Source organism: Sorex fumeus, unplaced genomic scaffold (assembly GCF_029834395.1).
Source record: "Sorex fumeus unplaced genomic scaffold, SorFum_2.1 ptg000052l, whole genome shotgun sequence".
NCBI lineage: Eukaryota > Metazoa > Chordata > Mammalia > Eulipotyphla > Soricidae > Sorex > Sorex fumeus.
The window spans coordinates 487,454-514,254 of record NW_026606109.1 but is presented as its reverse complement, the minus strand read 5'-3'; the positions used below and the strand labels follow the sequence as shown (position 1 = coordinate 514,254).

General features: G+C 51.3%; 1 protein-coding gene across 1 annotated transcript; it reads left to right on the top strand.

Moving 5' to 3' along the window:
- The first annotated feature begins 115 nt into the window (after nt 1–115).
- ERMARD (ER membrane associated RNA degradation) lies at nt 116–26,801 on the top strand. Its single transcript, XM_056124887.1, has 18 exons — nt 116–163; nt 1,492–1,657; nt 3,651–3,790; nt 5,267–5,368; nt 5,953–6,042; nt 8,508–8,605; nt 9,065–9,201; nt 10,052–10,166; nt 11,896–11,998; nt 17,018–17,047; nt 18,723–18,791; nt 19,607–19,780; nt 20,635–20,718; nt 22,270–22,346; nt 22,696–22,821; nt 22,967–23,185; nt 23,941–24,054; nt 25,325–26,801. Exons 1-18 carry the CDS (start codon nt 161–163, stop codon nt 25,503–25,505), a joined length of 2,028 nt encoding a protein of 675 aa, XP_055980862.1. The 5' UTR covers nt 116–160; the 3' UTR covers nt 25,506–26,801.

The following is a 26,801-nucleotide window of genomic DNA, read 5'->3' as shown; positions in this document are numbered from 1 at the left end:
CACTTCCGGCCGAGCGTGCGGGCGGACGCAGCCTCTCTTCCGGTGGCGGCAGCGCGGCCCTGTGCGGGCGCGTGCGCGCGGCCCCGGTGCTCCCGGGAAGCACCAAGGAGCCGAGTCGCCTCTGTGCCGCGAGTCGGACTCTGACGTGCTCCCCCGAATCATGGTGTGTCCCCCTCGCTTCCACAGCTGCTAACAGCGGCCGCGCGTCCCCAAGTGCCTCCTGCCACGGCCTCAGCCCTGAAATGTTGAGGATTCCGCCGTCTGGCCCGGGAGGCCGAGGGGCGTCTCTCCTTCAGGGCCAACCCGGGCGGGGCCGCGGCCACCGGGCCGGCCTGCAGCGCCCTGAGGAAGGGGCGGCCCGGACGCTCACCCTCGGTGCTAGTCCGGAGGGAGGCCGGGCCTGGTCGCGCCCAAGCGGGGGACCACGCGTTTGTCTGAGGACAAAGAGTCGCAGCGTCTAACGTTGTGCCGATTTGCGGTTAGATTTTTATTTCTAGACAACGGAGGCTTGTGTAAAGCGTGTATTTTAACCCCAACTCCTACTTTAAGAATTGTGCATCTGTTGGTAGCGGGTGAGATAGACTTGTTCCTCAGAACTGAAGAACGAGTTCAGTTAACGACTCACTCGCTTTGTGTCAGGGTTATGCTCCATGCTGGTGGTACAGCTGTATAAACCTGTACAACTGGTTCTGTGTTTTAGGGTCTGCCTTTTGGTTGAGGCTGAAGATCCCACGGGGTTGATAGGGACCTACAATGAGAAGAACTGTGTCTTAGGACGTCATTCAGAGCCAGCGTTAGTAGTGCAGTGGGCGTTTGTGCAAACAGCTCTGTCCTGCATCCATTCACTCAAGAACTACAGCGCATGCCTTTAAGGCTCGAGCTTTTATAAAAATGCTAGGGGACCCCTTCAAAGTGAGAGTAACTTTTCCTGTCCATTGTATTTTTGTTTCAGTCAGGAGAAAAGCCAGTTCTCTTAGTTTCCCTCTGAGAAATCACTGCCTATAGGGCTGAGGGAACTAAGGAAAGTGGTTCAAACGTGGCAACTTACACTCTAGGGCAGGACACTCACAGAACAGACCTGGTCTCAAGGAAGAGGCAGTTCCTCTGTGCCAGCTCTTTATGCTCGATTTCCTGCTTTTCCCTTCTCCAGCAGGCAGAGCTTCCAGTTTTGTAAAGGGGCTAGGGAGTAGGGGAGACTTGCTGGGAGGAGCTGAGCCTACTCTTGCAGTGTCTGAGATCCAGAGACCTTGTGTCTTCAATAGGTGACTAATACAACTTACTTTCAATCTGAATATTTATTGAAAGTACTAAGGTTTCTTAATACAGAAACACAGTGTTCTCATCATAAAGCTCTCCTGATATCCAAAAAGTGTTTTAACACTTGTTATACCTGAGTAAACTCTACTTAGGCAGATAGAATTTTCCAGGCTTAAATATATAAATAACGACCCTGTTCTGCTTTTAAACAGTATCTTCTGGTTTTTGTTTCAGATGTTAGAAGATGATATCACCACATGCCTCTCTCCCTCAGTGTATGATATGATCTGCAAAGCTGGACTGGAAGTGAGAGAGCAATGTGCCATCAGCAGCATCATCACGGAAGGTGGTGGTGTGTGCTGGGACACCATCACAGACTGTGTGGTTTCTACAGAACCAGGTTTGAGCTTACTCTGCATCCTAAATGTCTCTCAGCACTGATCTGTGGGACAAATCTTGACCCTTACTGTTCCCTGTGACTACTGATGATGCTTTTGGTTAAGGCTCATCCTGGAGAGCAGAGAAGCCTGAGGAGTGGGTAAGAGTGTAGGAGAGCTGGAAAAAGAACCACGCTGGGGAGGAGAGGCTGGAGAGTAGTGCTGAGTAAATCTTAGGTGAAAAGTGTAGAAAAACAGAAGATATGAGAAGGGTAGATGTGAGAAGGGTTTACAATGCCAAGAATCTATTACAGTTATTTGAAAGGACTTTCTGGCATTCTGGTACATTCTTTGGATTGGAACAATTGTTTTGGAATCACGATCACAATCATCCTGTTGTTCGTCGATTGCCTCGAGCAGGCACCAGTAACGTCTCCTTCGTCCTGGCCCTGAATTTTAAAAAGTGCCATATTCAAGGCTCTTTCAGGGTTAGGAGAATAAGACCAATCATTGTTACTGGTATTTGGCATATTGGGTATGCCACGGGGAGTTTGCCAGACTCTGCCGTGTGGCAGGTTGCATTCGGTAGCCTGCCAGGTAGTCCAAAGTTGGAAACTTAAAGAATAGTTATAAATAAGCATATGCTCTGACTCAGCAGTACTTGTGCATCGATTTTGACCTATCAGCAGGTGTACATGTAGGAGAATAGGAGAGTGCGAAAGTGAGGTTATCTAGGAGAGTGAATATGCGAGGTTGTCCAGGGGTAGGCTGGCAGGCAGAGAGTGAGCACGTGAGGTTACCCAGGCACAGATGAGCAGGTCAGAGAGTGAGCATGTGAGGTTATCCAGACACAGATGAGCAGGTCAGAGAGTAAACGTGAGATTACCCAGGCACAGATGAGCAGAGTGTGCATCTGCAGATTCTTCTCTGGAGTGTTATTGATAGCAGGAAGGAAGAACATGAAGACAGTGACCGGCCTGCAGTTGAGATTTTGACACCCGCTGTGGGAAGTGCTTTTGATGGGATGTTTGTGGTGGGTAAGGAGTGAGGCATCCTGTATTTTTGTGCAGAGATGTCTGAAATGCTAAGGGGCTGAGTTGAAGCACGTGTTTCCTACCTGTTTTCAAATACTAAGAATATACCTAAGGAGGTGACAGTAGTAGATCAGAGGAAGGGAATGTTAATGGGCCAGGAGTGATAGGAGTGATATTTTTACTTTATTACTATTTTTTTTATGATGAACATGTGAATGTTCAGCCCTAAATTTTGCAAAAAATTTAAAAATGGATTTTACACATGTGCTCTAAATAATACTGGAAATCTCACAGTCTTGCATTCAGTGAAAAAATGTGATTTTGTGTGAATGTGTATGCACTGCACTGTAGCACTGTTCCTCCCATTGTTCATCGATTTGCTTGAGTGGGCACCAGTAACATCTCCATTGTGAGACTTGTTGTTAATGTTTTTGGCATATTGAATACGCCATGGGGAGCTTGCCAGGATCTGCCATGCGGGCGCGATGCTCTGGGTAGCTTGCCGGGCTCTCTGATATAGGCAAAAAAAAATCAAAGACCATATTTTTTTCTTTTATTTGATTTTTCTGTGTTTTCTAAACTCTACGCAGTGTATTTGTCTTTCTTAAAGAAATAAGGTGTGTATGAATTACTTCAACAGTGATATGAAAATATTTATTGAGTTAAGTCACAAGCAGACTGCAGTCTTGTGAGTTCTTTCAGCACTTTTTCTTTCTTTCTTTTTTTCCCCTGCTTTTTTGGTTATCCAGTGGGGGTGCTCAGGGGTTACTCCTGGCTCTACACTCAGGAATTACTCCTCGCAGTGCTCAGGGGACCATATCAGATGCTGGGGATTGAACCCTGGTCAGCCGCATGCAAAGCAAATACCCTACTCACTGTACTATCACTCCAGTTCATTTTCAGCACTTTTCCTTAAAGGCTAGATAGGGTTCTGTGATGGCACAGAGTGGCGATTCTAAGATGTGTTTTCTTTATCTTTAAGACCAGAGTCTCGATTATCGGGCCAGCGTGAGGCTGTTGGGGCCTGTATGTGAGGCTGTTCATTCACACTTGTCATCGCTGACCAAGACACAGTTTGAAGTTCAATTTGCACCCTGGTTCCAGTGGACACATTTGCCAGAGGTTTGGCCTTTAACAAACTTACCCATGAAGATTATGCAGTGTCTACCTAGAGATTCCTGTTACTTGCTCTTTGTTGGGTCCCCTCTGCTGTCTTGGCTGCTCGCGCGAGGTGTGCATGAGGTGTGCTGCGCAGGGTGGGGCCATTAGGTTGAGACCCAGACCTGAGCTGAGAATGTGTCCTGGGAGGAGGAAGTTGGGGTGCCCTTGCCGGTGAGGAGCTGGGTGGTGCTTCAGTGCAGTCATGGTCCTGAGAAAAGGCAGGTGTGAGGTTTCATGAGCCAGCAGGCCAGGAGATGGGAGAGGGCAGCTGGTTGCCGGGTGGTGGGAGTGCAGGGCGGTGTGAGGCAGCCTGAGCCCTCCCAAAGAACCCATTCTTGTTTTCACTCTTTGGGAGGGTTTAGAACAGTGATATGAGCACTGCAGGACCCTGCTGTGAACGTCTTATCCTCCACTCTGCTGAGCCTCCAGGTGACCAGGAGACTACACCTCTGACTCTGGAGTCACTTTTCTCGGTGCTGGGGAAGCTGCATTGTGCATTTAAGAACCAGAATGCATCAATGTGGGAAGCTAAGGGCTGGGGAGAAAGCTCAGGGCTGAGGGGCTTGCCTTGTGTGCAGCTGAGCCCTGTTGGATCTCCAGGACCATCAGGAGTGAACCCTGAGTATAGCCAGGTGTGGCCCCTTCAAGAATAGCCTCCAAAGTAAGATAGGAAGTAAGATTTAGACTGAAATTTTTTTTTCATTTGATGTCATATCTAATGTATTGCTTTCAGCAAACAAAATCTTGCAAAGAAATTCTTAGATTTTAAAACACTTCCCCTGATTCTTTAAAAAGGCTACCAAAAGTATCCTGCCCACATATATGCCTGGGAACACCTGCAAAGGTGATTAGAGGCTGCCCCGAAAGCCTCCATCCCTCTTGGAGAGCCCTGCAAGCTACTGAGAGTATCCCGCCTGCGTGGCAGAGCCTGGCAAGCTACTGGTAGTGTACTCAGTATGCCAAAAACAGTGATGGTCCTCATTCCCCTGACCCTGAAAGAGCCCCCAATATACCATTGGGGTACACTCGCATGTGACAGGGACAATGGAAACATTACAGGCGCCCACTCGAGCAACTCGATAAACAACGGGATGACAATGACAGTGATAGCATTGTGTATATTTATAGAGAAAATGTTTACTTAGTTAAAAGAAATCCATTAAAGCATCCCAGTTGGGATTGGAGAGATAGTGCAGTGATTAGTGTCCCCCAGTACTGCAGGCACTGGGGGGAGCAGCCCTGTGTCCTCAGCCCTCACATTGGATCCCTGGCAGGTTGTCCGAGAATTCTGGGAGGGTGCCCCAGACCCCACAAATATGCCAGTTGAAATCTTTGTAGAGGTTTGCTTTCAAATAATACTAAATAATAATAGTATTGTTTTTTAGAGAAGTGTGTGTTATGGAGCACAAGTGTAAACATGCATCTTACTCTAAACAGTTATTTGCCGAAGTATTCGATGCCTTGGGCAGTCTGCACCCAGCTGCTGTTTGCCTCAGCCTGCTGAAGCTGACCTCACTCCTGGAGCGTGCCCTGGGGGATGTAAGTGCAGGGCTGAAGTTGCCTGAGCCCTGGGTGTGCCCTTGGTGGTGTAAGTGCAGGGCTGAAGCTGCCTGGGCCCTGGGGTGTGCCCTGGGGGTGTAAGTGCAGGGCTTGCTCATCCTAGCTCAGGGAAGGTTCCAGATGAATGGATACTTCTATACTCACTCTCAGATTTCTTGGCTTCCATTACTGTTTTTCTTTAATATAGAGGAATTTGGCATGGTTTTTAATGTTATCCTTTTGAGTGGTTATGAAATCAAAACACTAGTATCTTCAGAACTTGTCTCTTTATTTTAACAAACTATTGCTTTGTGAGTGATTTTTATCCTTAACCGTTATTTGGGCTGGGGGTATAGTGCAGTGGGAAAGGCACTTGCCTTGCACAAACCTGACCCAAGTTTGGTCCCCAGAACCAAGCTGGAACCAAGCTGGTCCCATGAGATCTGCCAGGAGTGATCTCTGACTGCAGAGTCCCAAGCACCAACTGGTGTGGCCCCAGCCCCCCCCCCCCCAAAAAAAAATCACCAAAGTAAAACTCACTTTGATTTGTAATATAATTGTTATGCATATTTATCTGATTTCAGGTATATTTACTAACTGGGAAGGAATGCCCCTTTCTTTTACGAGACCTGCTGGCATCCCAGGAGCTTACTCAAGTGTTTGGACATTCTGTGGTAAGCTTGGTTAACTAAACTGTTAGTTTACTAAAACTAACAGTTCAGGCACCACACAAAGGAATTTCTGTTAGCTCTGCTTTTGTTCCTCAGAAATTGTTTTTGCATTAGTGTCAGTGATCTGAGAATATTCCCCTTTCCCACCACTTCCAGAATTGTCTTTCTTCTGCCAAACACACCCCTCATCTGTCTGAGTCTTAGTGTAGTAACCTCTGCTGTGGTGATGTGTAGTGTAAGAGATTATATGTGATGACCTTTCTATTACCTTCTAAATAAAGGGCTTTTGTGTGGTGGCCTCTTATGGAGAGCTCTTGAGAGGTGACCCCTGGCACGATGACTTCTAATGGCTTCGTTTATCTGTGTGGTCTCTGCTGTGATGATCTGTAATGTAAGAGCTTATGTTATATGACCTCTGCTGTGGTGGCTTCTGCTGAGGTGACCTTCACTGTAGTGACCTCTGCTGTGGTGGCCTCTAACAAGAGTTTCTGCAGTGGGAACCCCGGGTGTGATGGCCTCTAATCTAGTAACAGTGAGAGCTCTCATGATGATCTCTCATGTGGTAGCTGTGGCAACCTGGGCATGGGGAATTAAGTGAATACTTTGTATCCTGTTGCTATCATTAATTTTGTTAATAAGTTTGATCAGTATTAGAATTCAAATTCTAGAATATGGAAAGTATGTGTGTATGTCTTGTTAGGGATTGAACCCCAGGACACATATATGCTCTCTATTGCTGACTCACGCCAATCGTCTCTAAAATAGAAATTTTTTTAATTGGGAATCATGCCCTTTGTAGTAGTTAGAGTTAGAGTGAAAAAAGTTTAGATGGCAGATTGGCAGCTAAGCAGTGCATCGCTAGAGACTTCAGATCTTTCAGGTGGGTATATCAGAGTGTTTTAGATGTTAGGCCCCTGAGTAAGGCACATTAGAGGTGCAGGGACAAGTGGCCACTGGGTGGTGGTGAGGTAGCCATATTTACTCTCTTGATCGAGGTGATATGGTGCCCATATCTGGTCTGTGGAGAGAGGAGAACTCTTGTTGCAGTCTCCGTTCTCTGGAGACAGGACTTTGGTAGTCATGGCAGCTCTGTGGAGAAAAGAGACTATGGTGGTCACATGTGATCTGATGGAGGACGACTGTGGTGGCCCCGTGTCCTCTTTGCAGAGAGGAGGACTCTGGTGGCTATATCTTCAGGGCAGAAGATGAGTACAGTGGTAGCGCTGTTTCGCTCTTCATAGAGAAAGTCCGATGCCGATATCTCGTCTGTGGAGAGAAGATACTCTGTGGTAGCCACATTTTATCTGTAGAGAGGAGGACTCTGGTGGCCTCATCTATTCTGTGGAGAGAGAACTCTGTGGTGGTTGTGTCTTTTGTGTGGAGAGAGGAGTCTGTTGTGGCCAAGTATTTGCTGTGAAGAGAGAAAGACTGGAGTGGCCGTTTCAGCTCTGTGAAGAGAGGACTCTTGTGACCACATCTGGTATATCATGACAGAAGGACTCTGGTGGCTGTGACTGTTCTGGAGAGAGGAGAACTCTGTGGTGTTGATGTCTGTTCTATGGAGAAAGGACTCTCCGGTGACTGTGTCTCCCTGGAGAGAGGACTTCTTGGTGCCCTCATTTGTTCTGGAGAAAGGACAACTTTAGTTGCTGTGTCTTTTCTGGAGGATGGTTCTGTGGTGACTGAATCTGTTCTGGAGAGAGGACACTGTGGTGGCCTTGTCTGCTCTCTGCTAGAGGAAGTCTCTATGGTGGCCATGTCAGATCAATGGAGAGAGATATCTCTGGTGGCCTTTTCAGCTCTGTAGAAAGAGGAGGACGGACGCTGGTAACCATTTCTGCTCTGTGGAGAGAGGACTCTGGTGACCGTGTCTTCACTGTGAAGAGAGGAAGACTCTGTGCTTACCATTTATAGTCTGTGGACCAGATTGCTCGGGGGCTGCATCTACTCTGGAGGAAGGAGGACTCTATGGTAGCCCCATCTTCTTTGGAGAGAGGAGGACTCTGTGGTAGTCTCTTCTGCTCTGGGGAGCGGAGGACTCTGTGATGGCCACTTTTGCACTGTGAAGAAAGAAAAACTGATAGCTACATCTGCTCTGGAGAGAGGAGCACTCTGTGGTGGCCATGTCTGCTTTGTGGAGAGCCACGTTGCCCACTTTCTGACTATCTTCATGGGCACATGGTGATTGCTGTGGTTCTGGCCTTTTGTCTCACTGGACCTTAGGCACCTTGTACATGCGGAGTCCAGTCAGCCCCACTGGATCATGGTTGACCCCTCTGTCGTGAAGTTCCCTCAGACAGTTCTGAGGGTTACTGAGTGCTGCTGGGGAGTGATAGCCTGTTATCCTAGGTCCACCATTGTTATTACTTTAATCATCCAGCTGTTGGATTGCTGGTTCTGAGAAAGAAAGCACCTTCCCTCTGGGTCCCACAGATGGCGGCTCCATCTCCTGTCCTTTCCCTGCTTAGATGGACACACTCCGAGTCTTCGTGGGCTCCCCGCGTGGACTCAACCTGCGGAATGTCCTTTGGCATGGCTTTGCTGCACCTCAAGAGATCCCTCCCAAGTGAGTAGTTTGTGAAGCTGTCGCTATCTCCTCTTTGTCTTCCTCTCTCTCTTTCTTTCCCTCTCCCCCTTCCTTCTCTTACCCTTTATCTCCCTGTGTCTCTCTCCCACCCTCCGTCTCCCTCTTTCCCTTTCTCTCTCCCTCTCCCCCTCTCCATCTCTGTCCCCTTGTCTCTCTCTCCCTCTTTCCCTCTTCCTCCCTCCCCCTCTTTCCTGAGGGGTCACTTTCTGTTGACTTCCACTGCAGGGAAGATGTCTTTGAGACACAAGAGAGCATTTCTGGCTGAAAAGAATATGATGCAGATGTGATTTCCTGACCTAGAGCAGGTGCAGGTGTCTGCCCCGCTGCGGCTGCCCTCCACACTCTGCTTGTGTTTGCGTTATTAATCTAGAGTCTCTCTTCCAGTGAAGCCATTTCACCTCACAGGAAGAAGTCTGATGGCTGTCTGGTTGTCCCTAGATACTGCTCCATGTTGGTGGTGCTGACAGCAGGGCTGGGCCAGCTCTTGCAGAGATACCTAGAGCAGACTGGTCTCTCCCTGGTCCACCGTCCTTCCGTGGCCCTCACCAGTCTGGAGGATCTCCTCGTCTTCCCTGGCAAGTGCCCTGTCTCTACTTTGCTCTGAATGTCGTCTGTCGGTTTGTCCAGACGGCCCCTGCCATTGTCCTGGCATTTTCATCACGGCTTCCACGTGCCTTTTCTCAAGCGTGCCAAGCTTCTGGGGTTCTCAGATGGTCATGGCTCAGGCATCCTCATGAGAAGAGAATCGTCTGCCACACAAAAGGGCACAGCCACACTTGTGACCTCTCTACCTCCCTCCTCTGTCCCCCACCTCTGTGCCGAGGGCTGATACCCAGTGTTCCCCTGTATCTTTTTATCACCTTGCCCCAGTGTCAGGGGCAGGGACAGAGCTGCCGGCTGGAACCCTGGGCCGCTTCTCTCCAGTGCATGGGTCCTCTTGTCTACCAGCTGGAGCCTTACGTGTTGTGGACTCTCGGCATTGTCTGTGATTGATCGTAGATGTTCTCTTAAGACTTTTTGAGGGGAACAGGTCTAGACTAATAGCAGACTTGAAGGAGAGGGAGTTATATTTACTGGCCCATTCTCAGTATCTCAGCAGAGCTGTGCTTTCCTTTAGACTTCTTTTTGAACTTAGCGAACCTGCACCCATTGGTCAAATTCCCACAGCAAGCTGCAGTTTGCCCTGGGCTACACTGCTGGGTGCTCTGTCATGACCCTGCTTTGGGATGTGCCCAGGTCCTGAGCCTGAGCTCAGCCCTCAGGAACGTTGCCTTGAGTCCTCTGCAGAGATGCCTGGTCTGTCCCTTGTGGTTCTGGCTTCAGCCTGGAGGGCGGCAGGTGCTCTCCAGGCTCAGCATACCCACATCTTCTCTCATCTGGTCAGCAGTGTTGAGAGCTCACTCAGCTGCGTTTGCCATTTTGCAGATGTCACACATGAGGAACTCTTGGTATTAGAGGAAGTGATGAAGAAATCCACTTTCATTCCACGAATCATGCTGCCATACTGGGAAACTGCACTGCTCAGCTTCCATGCCCACAGGTAGCTGGAGGGTGCCGTGGGTGTTTGTGGGGTGGGACAGCCCGCACTCAACACTGCTTAGGGGATCTTGTGGTACTGGGAGTGACCCTGGTGCCAGCTGCATGCAGAGCCGGTACAGTACAGCCAGCCCACACGGTTTCCCTAGCTAAGGAAGATTTGCTCCTTGGCCACTAACAGCAGAGGCTAGTGGAAGTGGCGCTGATTGAGGAGTGACCTGGCACACAGGGAAGCATCATGTGCCCAGTCCAGACAGCCAGCAACTGTTCTAGGGTTCCCTGTCACCCTGTTTGTATAGTTGAGATTTATTTGTGTATTTGTTAAAGTCAACTGTTTGACATTTTTTGAGTTCTTATTAGGGGAGAGACATTGTATCCAGTGGCAGAAACAGGGCAGCAGAAGGAGTGCCCCTATAGCCACTGAGGGGCAGAGGATCAGAACCGGTACTTCTGGACTTTGGGTTCGGTGATTGAATTTAATTTTCTTCAAGTCACATTGGACTGTTGCCTTTGTGTCTCTATGTTCTGGTGGGTGAACCCGGCAAGCAAACCTGATCTCACTGGCTTTGCAAGGAGAGAAAGGCTTTCCTGCCTGGACTCTGGGGCAGAGCACAGATCTCTCCCAGCATGGCTCCAGGCTCTGTTCCTAGGAGCAGAAAGAGGTGACGAACAAGGTTAGGGTTGTGCAGACTTGTTTTGGTGGTTTTTGATGAAGTCAGCCCCATTCTTGGTAAGTGACCTCCGTTTCCTGGTGAGCAGGACACGAGATGTGGTCCTGAAGCTGTGAGTCTTCGGCTGGTGGAAAACATCCTCCTGTGTTCTTTGCCTGGAATCAAGCGGACTGGTTCATTTGGCAGCTGATTTCTTCCACCTTGGCTCCGCTGTCTGTGTCTAATAAGCAGGAACGAGACAGGGTTTTGTCTTTTCTCTTTTGCAAATGCTCTTGTGAGAGAATTGCGGCTTGTGCACGACAGCTGCAGAGCAGACAGCTCCGTCTCTGTCGAGCACCAATACCTGAGGGAGCCCTGGTCCTCTGGGGCACTTTTTTGTTTGTTTGTTTTTGTTTGTTTTTTTATTTTTATTAGTGAAACACCATGAGGTACAGTTGTAGACTTATAAATTTTTGTGCTTGGGTTTCAGTTATACAATGATCAAGTACTACCCTTCCCTCCACCAGTGCCCATTTTCTACCACCACAGGTCCCAGTATCCCTCCCATCCCCCATCCCCTTAATCCCACCCTGCCTCTGTGGCAGGGCATTCCCTTTTGTTCTCTCTCTCCTTTTGGGTGTTGTGGTTTGCAAAAGAGGCATTGAGTGGCAATCACGTTTGGTCTATAGTCTACTTTCAGCATGCTTCTCCCATCCTGGAAGGATCCTCCCAACACCCTTCTCTATCTGAGCTCCCTTTTCCCTCTGGGGCACTTAGATCTCTCTTCAGAGCCTGTCACAGCCCTGCTAGTGGTTTTCAGAAAAATCATTTTAAATGAAGTGAACTAGGCAGCCATTTGTTCGCATTTTATTCCACTGAAGGTACTGAAAATGGTCACCAAATGTTAAAACCTGAGAGAACAGGTTTCACGTCACTCACCTGGTGTGACTGTGCTCCTGGTCTGGCTTCTCATGGAGTGGGTGCTCTCTCCACACTGGTGCCACATGGGTGGTGCCTATTATGGGGGCCCAGAGTCCGTGATCACTGTGAACGCGGGGCTATGTCTCTTTTCTCTGTCCACAGGTTTGCTGACTGTGCCATCTTGGTGCTGACCCAACTGGAGACTGGACTTCGGAGAGTTTTTGCTGTGGTGAACAGATGTCCGCAGAGACTCCTGACCGCAGAGGTGCGTGCACTGACTGTTGCTGATGCGGATCTCCTGTGCTCAGTGAACCATTTTAAAACCCATATTTACATGATCTTTTTAGCTAAGAACTTTGTTGAAGACTTGACATTTTTTGAGATTTTTGTTCTGTGGTAATGATTGCATAAGATCTTATTTTATTTGTGCTGGTTTTGATAGTTCTCTGGTATTTCCATGAAATCTTTTAAGCTGATTGGTGGATGAGAATAGTACCTGTGGATTTTCTCTGTAGCCATTAATAAATGGTGAGCCTCGTACCCATAAGCCCAGGGTGTCCATGCTTGACAGCCGTGGGCCCTCACATTCATGGGCGGGAGTGTCCGTAGGTGATAGTTTAGGGCCTTACATCTGTGGCTGGAGTGTCCGAGGTGACAGCCGTGGGCCCTCACATCCATGGGTGGGAGTGTCCATGGGTGATAGTTTAGGGCCTTACATCTGTGGCTGGATTGTCCATGGGTGACAGCCTTGGCCCTCATATCCATGGGCTGGAGTGACCGTGGGCAGCAGTGTTCTTTGTTTGTCAGCCAAAACCAAATACCAGTGCTGCAGGGCTGAGATGTGAGCTTGGTTTCAGAGCTGCGAGGACAGAGGCTTTGTCAGCTGGGCCTCCCCCAGCCCCTGGGCTGACCTCATTCATGCACCATTTCAGCAGTGGGCCCGTCTCAGCAGGGCAGTCGTCGCGTTTAAAGTACTGGAGGAAACAGACCATGAGCCTCTTTTTCTCAGGGCTCATGGGGTTTCTAATACCCTGGCACAGTAACAGACATACACCCCACTCTTGAGTCTGGAGGCCTCAGGCATGAGGGGACAAGCCAGAACTCCAGGGTCCACTCTCAGGTGCATGCCTGGGCCAGACCTTGTCTGTCTGTTGTTGACACCTGTCTTGCTGGGGAATGTCTCAGCAAGGGGTCAGTGGGCTCTTACTGATTTCCATGTTGACTGGGGGGCAACCTCCACCCAAGCCCTGCTCCTCATCCTTCTGTGGGCACTGCTTCCTCAGAGCCCCTAACTTCTCCCACCAGCTGCCCGGGACATGGAGAACTTTCTGGGTGGCAGGTGCCAGGGAACCTCAGCAAGCTTTGGGTGGTGGAGGGATAGGCACTCTGAGCTCTTGGAGCTACAGTATCTAGGCAGCTCTTGTCTCTCATGACCCCAGGTGAGTCTCTAATGACCCCAGAGTAAGACTCTAAGTGACCCCCCCAGGATGGGTCTCTAATGACCCCAGGGTTGTCGCTAATGACCCCCCCCCAAGTGGGTCTCTAATGACCTCAGGGAGGGACTCTAATGAACCCAGGTGGGACTCTCACCCTGGGTGGGACTCTAAGTGCCCCCAGATGGGACTAATGACCCCCAGGGCAAGACTCTAAGTGACCCCAGAGTGGGTTTCTCATGACCCCAGGTGTGTCTCTCATGACCCCAGAATGGGTTGCTCATGACCCCAGGTGTGTGTCTAATGACTCCAGGTGGAACTCTTAGTGATCCCATGGTGGGTCTCAAAGTGACCCCAGGGTGGGTCTCTTAGTGACCCCAGGGTGGATCTCTCATGACCCCCTTCCAAGTCCCCCATGGACGCTAATCACCCCACGTGGAACTCTAATGACCCTAGGTGGGTCTTTAATTACCCCAGGTGGGTCTCTTATGACCCTAGAATGGGTCTCTCATGACCCCAGGTGTGTCTAATGACTCTAGGTGGGTTTCTAAGTGACCCCAGGTGGGTCTCTTAAGTCACAGGTTTACACTTGCTCAATGAATGTCTGTCTTCAAATTCACTTTATTTCAAAAACTATTTTTCCCCTCTCAACATGTTCTCTTGGCCCCTGGTTTTCACTGTCCTCTTCACTGGCCCCTGCAGACCTGGATACCGTCTGTGCTTTGCCAGTACTTCCTTCTCTAGTGGGTCTGTGCTTGATTGGTGGATCTGCATGTGTTTGACTGGCCTTCAGTAGAACTCTGCACCTGGTCGGTCAGCAGACCATTCTTTTTCAGCTGGATTCTCACCTGGATCCTCATTCCTCTCACCTGAGCTCATGTCCCCACGTGTCCCATGGTTCTCTCCCAGGTCCGAACCTGCTCACCGTTGTTTTCTAGGTTTATAAGTCTTCCGTTTGCTTCCAGAGCGTTCGTGGTGGGCCAGTGCCTGCCAGCAAAGTGTGTATTTCATGTGGCATGGTCGGTCTCAGAGTGTTTCCAGGAATGCCTCAGCAGTTTAGCACATGTGTCTCACCACATTCGGTTGTCAACTTTCCTCTCATTCTGGAGGCAGTTCTGTTTTGGCCTGAGTGAGTTTTTGGAGCTGTCTCTGGTGCAGGTTCCAGGAGAGTGTGGTGTTCACCTCTGTGTCTCCTGCTACTGCCTGTGGCATGTTCTCTGTGTGGCGTAGATGTGAGAAAAAGAGAGCCACCGCTCAGCCCAGCTCATATACAAGTGCTTCTGTGGCCTCTTTAATGTTCCTTGTGTGCTTTAAGGTACAAGGGGGCCTGTACAACTCGCTCCAGCAGAAAGCCAGGGTCCCTCCACATAGGGCCGTTCCCTTGGCCACATCCCACACTCAGAGAGTAACGGTTTATTTTCACTGGATATTGTCCATCTCCTGCTTTGTTTCTTTATATGTGAAAAAGTATTGTCTTTTTTTTTTTTTTTTTTTTTTTGCTTTTTTGGGTCACACCTGGAGATGAACAGGGATCACTCCTGGCTCTGCATTTAGGAATTACTCCTGGCCGTGTGCTCAGGGGACCATATGGGATGCTGGGAATCGAACCCGGGTTGACTGCGTGCAAGGCAAACACCCTACCCACTGTGCTATCACTCCAGCCCCTCAGTATTGTCTTTTGCTTAGCATGAAATTCCAGTTCCATCCATGTGGAAAAGGCAAGATCTTACCTTTTCTCCATCTTTCTGAGTAGTACGCCACTATGGCTGCAGGCTGCATGTTTCACGTCTGCTGTTGGTCACTCACAGGGTGTACTGATCTTGGCTGTTTAAACAATAACTGCAGTGAATACAGTTCTCGTCTTTGTGCGTGTCTGTGGATTATCGGCTTGTGTTTGATGCCAGGGAGGGAACCCAGAGCCTCACAGGAAAGGCCACCATGCAGCCTGCCCTGACCAGGTCATCGTCTTTCTTCCTTGGATGGGTCCCTGGTCTGGAAGTGGTGGGCTGTGTTTGTATTCTTCCGAGATATTTCCTTACTGATTTCCAGAGGCGGAACCAATTCAGCACCCCACCAAGTCTGGCTCCTTTCCCCACAGCCCTGCGCCACTTCCGGTCTGTGACCAGGCCTCTCAGCACTGGCTGATCCCGGCTGGGGCTTTGATTTGCATTTCCCTGATAAGTGATGAGCATGTTTCCTTGTGCCTGTGCCATCTGCTTGTCTTTCTCAGAGTGTCTGTTCCTCCTTTCTGCACATTTTTTGGGGGTTGAGCTGATGGTATTTTGTTGCAGTTTTATGAGTTCTTTTCATAACTTGGGTGTTAACCCCTTATTAGATATATGATTTACAGATACTTGGTCCCTTCAGTTGGCTGATTTTTGCTCAAGTGGTATTTTCGGGGTTTTTTTTTTTTTTTTTTGTCTTTTGGGGCCACACCCGGTGATGCTCTTGAGTTACTCCTGGCTCTATACTCAGGAATTACCCTAGTGGTGCTTGGGGGACCATATGGGATGCTGGGAATTGAACCCTGGTCAGCCTGTGCAAGGTATGAGCCCTTCCTACTGTACTATCGCTTTAGGCCTTTGGGTTTCTCTGGTTTTGGTTTTGGTTTTTGGAGTTTGGATTTTGGACCATATCCAGTGGTGCTTGGGGAACTCTATGGGTTGCTGGGGATTGAGCCTGGGTCTGTCACATGCTGTACTATCTCTCTAGCCCCACAGTGTTTTCTTTCTTTCTTTCTTTGCTTCTGAAATCTGTCCCTTGACATGGTCCCACTTGTCTGTTTTTGCTTTTGTTCCTCTGTGTTCGGAGCTGAGTCAGGGAAGTTGACTTTGTGAAGCATTTGGCCTGTGTTCTTCCATGTGGTTTTTTTCTTCTTTTTTTCACTTGTTTCTTATATCCAGTCTTTGATCTGTGCTTAAGGGTTTGTTTGTCAGTGCTGAGAGAGATTTGGTATGTTCTTTGCAGATTTATTTCTGGGCTCTCAGTTCTTTATGTTTGTTTGCTTTTTTGTGTTTTATTTGTTTGGGATCCACTCCCTGTGGTGCTCAGGATTTACTCCTGGCTGAGCACTTGGGGATCATTCCTGGTGGGGCTTGAGGAACCAGCCCTGTGCCAGGCAGTTGCTCTAACTGCTGCACTGTCACTCCAGCCCTGGGCTTTCCGTTTATGTCCCATCCATGTGGTTTTTCTTCCAAGACTGTATTACTTACTGCACACAGCTCACTTAGTTATGGTAGCCTGCACATTTAGCTTGAAGTAGGGGAAAGTGAGGCTTCTAACGACTTTCTTTTTTCTTGGGGTTACTTTGGCTGTTGGGGCCTTTTGTGGTTCTATCCAGGTCCCAGCAGTGTTTATGCTGTGCCCCGAGTTTCCCGGGAGAATGGGTCACTGTGTCTGTAAGGACAGAGGCACTTTCCTGAGAGCAGATTTCACTCAAGACCAGGACAGGCTGGTGCCACATCCTATTAAGGGGAAAATAATAGGGTCCCCCAAGATGTTCAAACAGGCCTTGCCATAAGTGGACAGATCTCCACTGCCAATGTGCCAGCAGGCTTTACTGGGCTATTTCTTTCTTTCAACACTCATTCCCCCGCGGCTGCACTGCTGCCTGGCCCGGCAAGCCCTGAGTCTCATCGCTGCGAGATGGAAGTTCCAGTGGCCCCACTTAGGTTCGATAGCCTGGGAAGCATCACACATAGGGCCTGTGGTTCTAGATGGTTCTGTAACCCTCAGCCTTCCAAGCAGGTTCCATGCAGCCCCCTGACTGGCTGGTTGCTTTGGTGGGTGGTCATTTGGTGGGATGATCCATTTGCATGGCTTTAATTGTTTCTTTTTTTCTTCCCCTGAAGTCAACAGCTCTTTATACCACCTTGGATGAAGTAAGTAAATTTATAATGTTTGTAAAACAAAATCTGTATTCTTTTCATTTGTCTTGGTTTGGGGATTACACTTGGCAGTGCTCAGCAATTACTCCTGGTTCTGCACTCAGGAATCACTCTTGTCAGGGCGTAGGAGATCATTTGTTACTAGCACACATGTTATTTTTCAGATTTGAGGTTTCTATGACGTTATAAACGAGAGTGAGAATACTGAATCTCAAAATTTGCCTGAGTACTGTAACTCTAGAATAAGGTTTTTTTTTTTTTTGCTTACATGACCTTTAACGCTTTCCCTGAAGATATACAATATATCACTGATCTTTACATCTGTATTTTAATTTTTTTTTTACAAGAGTACAGTACTTTGGGGCTAAAGAAAAAGGACAAGGGTTAATGCACTGCATGAGGCTGACTGGGTTTGATCCCCAGCACTGTCGGATTCCCAATAAATTAGGTAGCACTGTAGTACTGTCCTCCCGTTGTTCATCGATTTGCCTGAATGGGCACCAGTAACGTCTCCATTATGAGACTTGTTACTGTTTTTGGCATATCACATACGCCACAGGGAGCTTGCCAGGCTCTGCCCTGCGGGCGGTATACTGTCAGTAGCTTGCCGGACTCTCCGAGAGGGAGAGAGAAATCGAGCCTGGGTTGGCCATGTGCAAAGCAAACACCCTACCCACTGTGCTATCATTAGGTAGAGAGTAAAAAGTGTGCCTGCTTACCTGTAGAGTTTATTACATGGGTAGATAGTTTTTCTTATTTATTTTCAAATCAGTCGTATGATAGTTTTGATGCTGTGAGGATTAAATCCAAGCGGGTAACCAGATAAAAAATTAGGCTTTAGGATTGACAGGTCCTTGGGTTTCAAAGCTTCAGTGAGGTAAGGAGTGACAGAGGAAGGAACTATAATATGCATTTTTACACAAATGTACAAATATGCATACATGAAATGTAAGCACACCTACTCACAATTAAGAACAGAACTGAAATAAATCCTTTTCTCTCTTTTTGAACCACACCTGGCCCTGCTCAGAGGTCACTCCCGAGGTGCTCAGGTGACCGTGTAGGTGCCGAGGCTTAAAGCCAGGACTGCAGTCTGCACAGCCTGTCCTCCAGCCCTGCATATCTATTCTTAAAGTCATCAGACAGTTAAGAGCTTTCAAACAGACTTCCTTATCTCGTCAACTTTGCTCTGGCCAGTACAGGGCCTTTAGAAGTTGCTACTCTAAGTTCCCTCTTAGTATCATCCAATTTCTAGGAAATTTCCACTATAAGTGAAATAGGGCTGACCTGAGGGAACAGATGTGGAGAAGCGCTGAGCTCCTGCACAGGTGTCAGCCTGAAGGGAGACCCTTGTGCCCTTCCAGCAGGAGCAGTTTCTGGCCTCGCGACTTCCTTCCTTCCTCCTTCCCAGCCTGCAGGACCCAGGCCCGGGTCTGGGGTCCCTGAGCAGACAGGTGCAGACAGGGAAGACCTTGGAACCCTGTTTCCCCTCCCCCCTGCCCCCCGGCCTGCATCAGGCCCATGCATGTTCCCTCCTCGCCTTGGCTCCAACGGCTGGCCTTGATGAATCATTGGCATTTGAGATGTGTTTGTGGCCTCGTTGACTCGTAAGTTCTGTGCGTGAATGTACTGATGCAGTTAACTGGCTTTTTTATTTTTGGTCTTTTAGATACTGGCAAAACACCTGACTGACGGGAGAATCAACCAGCTCCCTCTGTTCATTGGGGAACGTGCCATGGTGATTTGTTGGCTTCTTTCCCGTGCGGTGTTCCCTGTGCTCTGGACCCACTCTGCCTTGTGATGTGCTCCCAGCGTCCTGGGCAGCTCCGCTCTGCATCGGCCGGAGCCATTGGCTGTGTCCCGGCTCCCACAGGGCTGCTGGGCTTCTCGCCAGTGATTTAAACGCCTTTTCACAGGCTCAGTGGTCTCACTGCCCTGTTTCCAAACATATCTGGATCTGTGGTTGTGAGCACCGCACTGGTGGAGAGGTTGCTCGGCTGTGCCAACTCCCTCAGCCGGCAGCACTATGTGAGAGGCTGTGTTGGTGGGGAGAGTCGAGGTCGCTGGGAGCATTTTGTCTCTTGTGTACGTGCTGGACGGGTCCGTGCATTCTCAGTGTCTGCTCGGCACATGCTATGGACTTTCACATTTATTCCTTGCACCAGCGCCAGCAGCTTATTGCAGCCCTATCTGTGGCACCACCAGTGACCCCCAGCCCTTCCCCTCTGTGGCGGCTGCCTGCTTGCTGGGGAGCAGCTGACCAGGGCAATGATGCCGGGGAGAGGGCACACCATGTACAGGCGAGGCCCAGGGATACCCCTCCTCCCAGGAAGCAGGGTATCCTGTGCCTGACCGCTTGCCTGTCCTTCTTGTGCCATCTCTCACACCGTGTCTCTTTGGCCCTCCCCTCCCCGACAGTCTCAGATTATGGGGTGCACTGGCTGGACCAGGGGCCCGGGAGGATCCCAGCTGTCCTGGGGCTTGGGGGGCTGCCTGGGGCAGGTGTGGGCCTTGCCCGGAGCACTAACACTCTCTTCTCTGTGGCTCTGCAAGGAATTTCTGTGGGATCTCCTGAACCACCAGGAAGGGCCCCGTGTCAGAGACCGCCTGAGTCACGGGGAATTCGACCTCCAGGACTTCCCGGAAGCAGCCGCTGAGCACCTGCTGGCATTTTCCTTGGTGCTGCTCCTGAGGTTTGTTGACGAGGAGCTGCTGTCGGCCATGAAGGTATGTCTAGGGGAGTTCGTCGGGCACACAGGCACTCAGCCACGGAGGAGCAGAAGTTATTAGGAATGATTTGTAATCGATCTGGGAGAATCGCCTTTGTCAAAATCACATGCAAATGGGTAGAGGACACGCATCTGTACCCCCTGAACCAACTCTCTGGGTATGAATCTGACCCTAGCAGCTCACGGCTTCACACACTTTCCCTTTTTTCCCAGTGACTGAGGAGCATAGTGTAAAAAGGGCTGAGTGAATATCCAGAAAACTTTACAGATGTCTTTGGAGTTGATGGGGAGAAATATTCACGTTTGAGTTTAGACTTTTGTGACTGATACTTTAATCTTTTCAGATCATATCCATAACAATTTCTGTAAAGATCCTGGCCACACACAACCCCCAGCACCTCTGGGTGCAGCCCTGGAGTTCCCTTACTGTTGGGCCCGAGTATGGGACTGCCCCCTGCCTCCTTACTACTGGCCAAGTAGTGCCAGGTGTGGCCCCTGGGGCCCACCTACCCACCCCAATTTCTATTTCATTTTCTGTTTAAAATGCAGGTTTTATGAGGATCTCTTAGAGTTTTCAGTTATCTGGAATATTTTTCTTCTATCTTCTGTTTTGCTGCCATATGGGCAAGAGTGGATATAATCTGCGATTCTCCGTGGTTCACTCACTGCCTTCAGAGTGTGTGATCTGAGTGTCAGGTCAGACTGGCTGTTAGGGAAACGTGTGCTGTGCCCCAGCTGAACAGACTTATGTGCAGGAGGATAATGAGGAATTGGATTCCTGTGTGAGTAGGAATTCAGTGCAATAAGTGCGAAGTCTCACCCAAACTTGGCCCTTGCCTCTTTCTAAACTAGGAAAAAGCTGCAGTGAGCACCCTGATCAGATGTGTAGAAGGCTACTATGCGCGCTTTCACCCTCTGTCTCGGCTGAAAGCACAGGTAGGTCCCACAGGTCTTGTGCCCTAAGCACGGGACAGTGTCTGGCCTGGAAGGTACCCCCCTCATACCGGCACCCAGGGGCCCTGTTGGTGGGCAGAGTGGCAGCAGCAGAAGAATAAGCTCTGGGTGGCTACCAGAGAGGGCTCTGCGGGGGTGTGTGGGATGATGAGCTGGGAAGTGTCTTGCAGAGGGAGGTACGTGTCACCATCTCAGAAGTGTCTGAGACAGCTGTGGGCAGGTCTGCTTCTCAGGTGTGTGGGTCTTCTGGTCTGCCACAGGAGTGTGTACGCTCAGGCACGTGGGCCCTCAGGTACATGACTTTGCTGAATCGTCCCCCCAGCCTTCAGGCCCCATGCCCTGTAAGAGTAATAGCTGCCGTGTGTGGCTGTTGCTGGCCCCTTCACTCTCCAGCTTACTTTTGGAACCTGTTGGTCCCACACTGAGTGGACTGTCACTTTTACTTCCCACTAAGGACATTTGACAAATTCTCATGAATGGTGAGGACGAGTAACAGTTTTCTTGTGGGTGGTGAGGCCAGGTGAGTCTCCCTGTGGCGATGAGGGCAGGTGAATCTCCTCATGGGTGGTGAGCACCTGTGAGTCTCCTCATCCATGGTGAGGCCAGGTGAGTCTCCTCGCGGTGGAGAACACAGGCCTCCTTCCTGGAACTGCAGCAGGCTGAATGGAGTGTGAGCTGCCCACTAGAACTGATGGTGGGTTTCATTTGAGCAAGCACTTGCTTCGTTCTGTGCGGTTCCGCTAAAGGAGCCCTTGCCAAGAGTCTGTGGGAGCATGCAGTGGGCCCTTCCCAACGGCTGCTTTTATAGACTCCCAGCTGGAAGCAGTGAGCCGCAGGCAGTGCCACAGCCTTGGTGCCAGGGGTCTCTTTTGGACCCCTGGTGTGGGGGCTTTCTGCAGCTGGCCTGCCTGAATGCTGCCTCTGAGCAGACGGTGCTGTCCCAGTGCTCAGCCTGAATGCACGGGAAACTCCCTCCAGTGCTCTGTTAGTGGTGCTTCCTTTTTCAGGGAGACAGTCAGGGATGAGGAGTGCCTATGCCAAGGACAGGACGGCATGTTGAGGAAAGCCTGTGGTTTTGCCTATGGCCCTGAGCTGCAGTTCCAGCCTCCCACGGCCTCCTGCTGCAGTGTGGCTGTGCTTCATGTCCCAGTGGTACCCCTCAGGCCCTCCAGCCCTCTCTCCCCACAGAGAGCAGTGCCTGCTTCTCCCTCCTGGCCCGCCTCTCATGCGGCCCTCTGCTCTTCTGTCACTCCCCGCCTTAGTGGTGTCACTGCCTCTTTTACTCACTGGCGCTCCAGACGGTTGAGATGTTCTGATATCCAGAGGAGGCAGAGTGGGCACCTGCCATGTGCCTCCAGAGTGAGTGGGGCTTCCTCTGGCCACTCCCTAGGTGACGCCAGTCCCAGCCATTCAGTGGGGACATGGCCCGTCTCAGTCCTGACTGGGCCCCCGGCACTGACCTCAGTGGGGCCCTTGCTCTGTGACAGTCTCACAGGCGCCTTTATCTGAAGCTGCAGCTGTGATCTCCTGCAGGTGCTGAGCTGCGAGGAGAGCCTCCGAATGTGGCCTCTGCTGCCGTGGCCCTTAGACACCGAACAGGAGGCTGCCAGGTGCGCTCCTTCCCGGGGAGCAGGCCCAGGCCAGCCTTCACAGACCTGGCTTGTCAGTCCATTGAAGAGGCCTTGCCACGGGGGCCTGGGGGGACTGGGGACAGCGGGGGCCTGAGACACTGGGGACTGTGGGCTTGCCGTGGTAGCTGTGTGCAGGGCAGTGCTGTGCTTGGAGGGAGTGGGCAGCCACGATGAGTCTTAGGTCCGCCCGGGGCAGCCAGCTCAGCTGGGAGGAGCCGAGTCTCCTTTGTCTACCTCCTGCCCTGTGTCCTGCCGGCCTCAGGGGCAGGAAGCTACTTGCTGCCGTGCCCGCACTGACCCAGCTCTCTGTGCACTCATGGATTTCCAGGTCTGAGCTGGGTTCTGAAGTACAAGCCTGCCACTCTCTCATCCCGAGCGTCGTGGGCGAGTTCTGTCGCCACCTGCCCGGAGCTCTCACTGCTCCTGGCGTGCTGGACAAGGCTTCCCCCGAGACGTGAGTGCAGCACTGAGGGCGGAGCTGTGGCAGCTGCAGCGGTCAGATACTTGTCAACCTTGGTGCCCGCATGGGGGGGTAGTCCCCTCGGGGCCCCAGGCGGGCGGGCAGGGGAAGGGTCAGCCTGTCACTTCCTTCTCTGCAGCTGGGCTGCCTGGATCCGGGAGCTGTGTGACATCCCCGTGCCCACTCTCTTCTGCGCCCGGGTGGAGCTGGAGGTGCTGGGGCTGCTCCGAAGCGTCGTGGCCTGCTGTGCCCGCCTGTCAGCTCAGGTGGCCGCCTCAGCCCAGCTACGGCAGCACATGTGGGCACAGAGGCAGCTGCGCTCCCGGCAGCGGCAGAACTACCTGCGCATGTGGTGGAGGTGGGTGTGGGTTACTGAGGGCCGAGGGCGCGTGGGGGCTGCGTGTGGGGACCTCGTGTGTGGGCTGCAACCCCCAAGCCAGGGTGGGCTGTGAGTACTGGGTGGCTGTGTGTGCCCTTGGTGTCACGAATGCCTGGCGTGTGACCGTTCTGTGACTCCAAGTGGGGTGGTGCCCTCTCTGCTGCCCTGCCCTGGTACCAGTGACATCAGCCCAAGCACTGCCAGGTTCAGTCCAGGGCCCCCGAAGTATTCCTGGGGGGACCCACACAAAGTATCCTATGACAGCTATTGAGTGGAGGCAAGAGCATGGCCCCTCCCGTGGAAAAGAGAATGTATTCTAATTAGGCAGTGGCAGGAACTCCTTCCTTAAGAGCCTGCATTCTGGCAGGTTTGAGAACTTTGCAGAGTTTTCGGTATCCAGTCTCCTAAATAGTCCCATATTCCCCCACGTTGCCACTGCGCTTAGCGAGGCCAAAATGGTCCGGGGCAGCCAGAGAGAGGGGAGGGGAGGGGAGGGGAGGGGAGGGGGAGGGGAGGGGAGGGGAGGGGAGGGGAGGGGAGGGGAGATTGTCCTGGTGTGCAGGGGAGCATGGGATGCAGGTGGTACTTGGTGCCCCTGCATGTGGGATCACGCCTGTACCCAGCTAAGCTGTGCTCTGGGGGTTGTTGGTTGGAGGTGTGAAAGGGCTGCTTGCTAAGCACCTGCCCTGTGCGTGCCCCCCCCACCCCCTACCCCTGACCCTGTCTGCTTTCAGCATGCGGCTGCTGGCTCCTGTGCTCCGCCTCATTCTCCTGCTGGTTGCTCTGGAAATGGTCAGCATCCACGCAGCTCCTGGGAAGGCCCCTGCCGAGTATCAGAGGTATCTGAAGTGAGTATCACCCCGCAGATGGAGGCTGTGCTGTGTCTCGTGCTCTAGACTGTGGTTTTCTCTCTCCATGACTTGGCTTCAGTACCCGAGATCAGCGTCATTCAGAGGGCTGCCTTCACTGTGCCTATCTCCTGCTCCAGGGTGATGCCAGCCTCGAGCCTGGAGTAGAGACAGCTGTGGTGTCTGGTGTGCCTGGCTAGAGCCCTGGGCACCCTGCTGGCAGCGCGGACACTTGGGCAAGGCCATGCCTGGACACAAGGCCCCATACAGTCGCTGTTGGGACCAGGTGGAAGCAGGTGCCCCTTACTGTGGAGGCTAGAACTGGGGTGTCCAGGAGGTCACAGTGGCCTAGGCCCCACACCTGGTGTGTGCACATGGGATGTCCCGGTGACCGCAGTGACCAGGCCACACCTGGTGCTTTCACATCTCTGCCAGACACCCCAAGCAGTTTCAACCAGTGTTTATAGGCCTAGTGGCACTTGATTAGGAGACATGGAACTGCCCTGAGTCAATACCGGCCAGTGCAAGGTGGCACCAGTGCCCTCTGTCACACACTCTAAACTACCCACCCGATCCGGGCTCTCACCATCCTCCTCACATCTGTGACCCTCCAGCCACTTTACGTGTGCCGTTGTGAGACACCCCATGCAGCACTTGGCCACAGTGCACTTAGGGTGCTGCTCGTACACATCTTCAGGGCCTTCTCCGAGCTGTGTCTCACATACGGAGTGCCCCTGAGAGCCGTGGAGTCCCCTTCTCCCAGCTTGTCCTGTATCAGTGGGGGCTGCAGGCCTAGCCCTGGCTCTCTGGGAGGTGACAGTGGGCACCGTCCCCGTCAGGGGTGGAATGTGTATCACTGGGCCCCTACAGTCGCCAGGAGACTTTCAGGAATCATATGCATTACTTAGAATCAGTGACCTGGTGGGAGGGAGTGTAATGGGGCACTTGGGCAAGCGGGCATCAATCTCCGTATTTTCCTTCTAGATCTGTGCTGTTTCCGTCATGTCTCATCCTTAACTTGGTCCCTCAGACAGCAAGTGTAGCTCCATAGTCTTCCCCTCGCACAGCTGCTGTGTGGCAGCCGGGTGGCTCTGCTGGTGGCTGAGGAAGTGTGGCAGCCAGAGTGGCACTACCCTTGGTTGAGGAAGCATGGCAGCCAGGTCGCTCTGTAACTGAGGAAGCATGGTAGCCAGGTGGCTCTGCCTGTGACTGAGGAAGCATGGCAGCCTGGTGGCTCTGCCCATGGCTGAGGAATCTCATCTCCCCACAGGTTCCTCAGGGCCCTGTTGCAGCTGACCGAGAACCTGGTGTCTTACACTAGCCCTGAGAAGAACAGGTGGGATGAGGCTACAGGCCTTGCCTCCAGAGCTGTGTGCAGAGTATGGACTGTTGCTGAGAGGCGGCAGCTGCTGATGCACTCAGCCCAGGAGCCCGCTGACCCCGCCGTCTGATGGAAATGCTCCCTGTGATGCCATCGGCACAGGCTTGTGGGCACCTCCAGCTCCGTCGGGCTCCCGTCAGTGGCACGTTCCTCTCTCCTTACATTGCCCTGAGTGCTGCATGCCTTATTCCCCTGGGAGCCAGCAGCTGTGGTCTGGGGACTATTCTTCCTGTAGCACTCAGAGGACTCAGCCCATTGCTCTCAGAAGAGATGCTTTCAGTGACCATGGGACGACCAAACACAGTGACCTGTGCTGTCTCTGGCCTGGGAATCAGCATCTCTAGGCAGTGCAGCAGGTGCTGTCCTCATGTGGCCCAACGAGCACAGGCCCCACAGGGATCTGGGCAGCACTTAGAGTGCAGCTGGGGGAGGGGGTTCGGTAGAACCACCAGCTCGTGCTCGGTACTGCACGCCTGGGCCTTGACCAGACATCAGGTCCCAGCAGTAGGACCAAGACCCTGTGCTGTGTGTGTTGACCCCAGGTCAAGGTCGAGCCTTCTCTCCTTCAGACCTGGGCTTGTGGAGATACAGTAGATCTTGGGGTCAAAGGTCAGAGTTGAGGACCAGGGTTAAAGGTCAAGCATATAGACCAGGGCGTTCTGTGTGGCAGCACATTGTCCAGCTCAGTGTCCACTCAGCTCCAGTCACCTCCCTGCCCTTCTTTTTAAAAAGACTTTTATTTAAAGAACCGGGATTGACAAAGTTGTTTATTGGTAGTTGGATCTTAGGCCTACAGTGTCCCCCCCTCCCCCCCCCCCCCAGCGTCCTCCTGCTCTTGCCCACTCCTGCCTGCCACCTTAACAGGCACATTTCAAGATCCCATGGTTGTAGTTGAGAGCTCACATTTTCAGTGTTGTTGGGTCTGTGCTGTGGCTGTAGTGCTACACTGTTCTCACGTCCCTGTATACCCGAGGCCCTGATCCTTGCGTTCCTCATCTTCCCTGGATTTCTTTCCTTCTCTTCCTTCTCCCCTTCTCCTTCCTGAACTCGAATTTTGGACACTATTTTAAATACGATAGACTCTTGGGTTGCTCTCTCTTCTGACTCATTCTTTGTATATAAGAATGTGACCCATCAATTTTTCTGTATTGAGTTTTTATGGGTATTTTAGGGCTGTCTATGAATATTATCATGTCATCTGCAAATAGTGATAAGTTTACTTCTTTTCTAATTTGGATCCTTTTGATTTGGTTTCCTTGCCTGACTGCTATAGCCAGGATTTCTAATACTATCACTTCACTTGATCATTTGACATCCCGTTATTCATCAATTTGCTCAAGCGGGCGCCAGTAACGTCTCCATTCGT

Bases quoted from the DNA above. Each gene is read 5' to 3' on its own strand.
- ERMARD (XM_056124887.1), top strand. The intron at 1,658-3,650 runs GTTTGAGCTTAC...TTTATCTTTAAG, and splicing joins TGTGGTTTCTACAGAACCAG to ACCAGAGTCTCGATTATCGG. The intron at 22,822-22,966 runs GTGAGTGCAGCA...CCTTCTCTGCAG, and splicing joins GACAAGGCTTCCCCCGAGAC to CTGGGCTGCCTGGATCCGGG.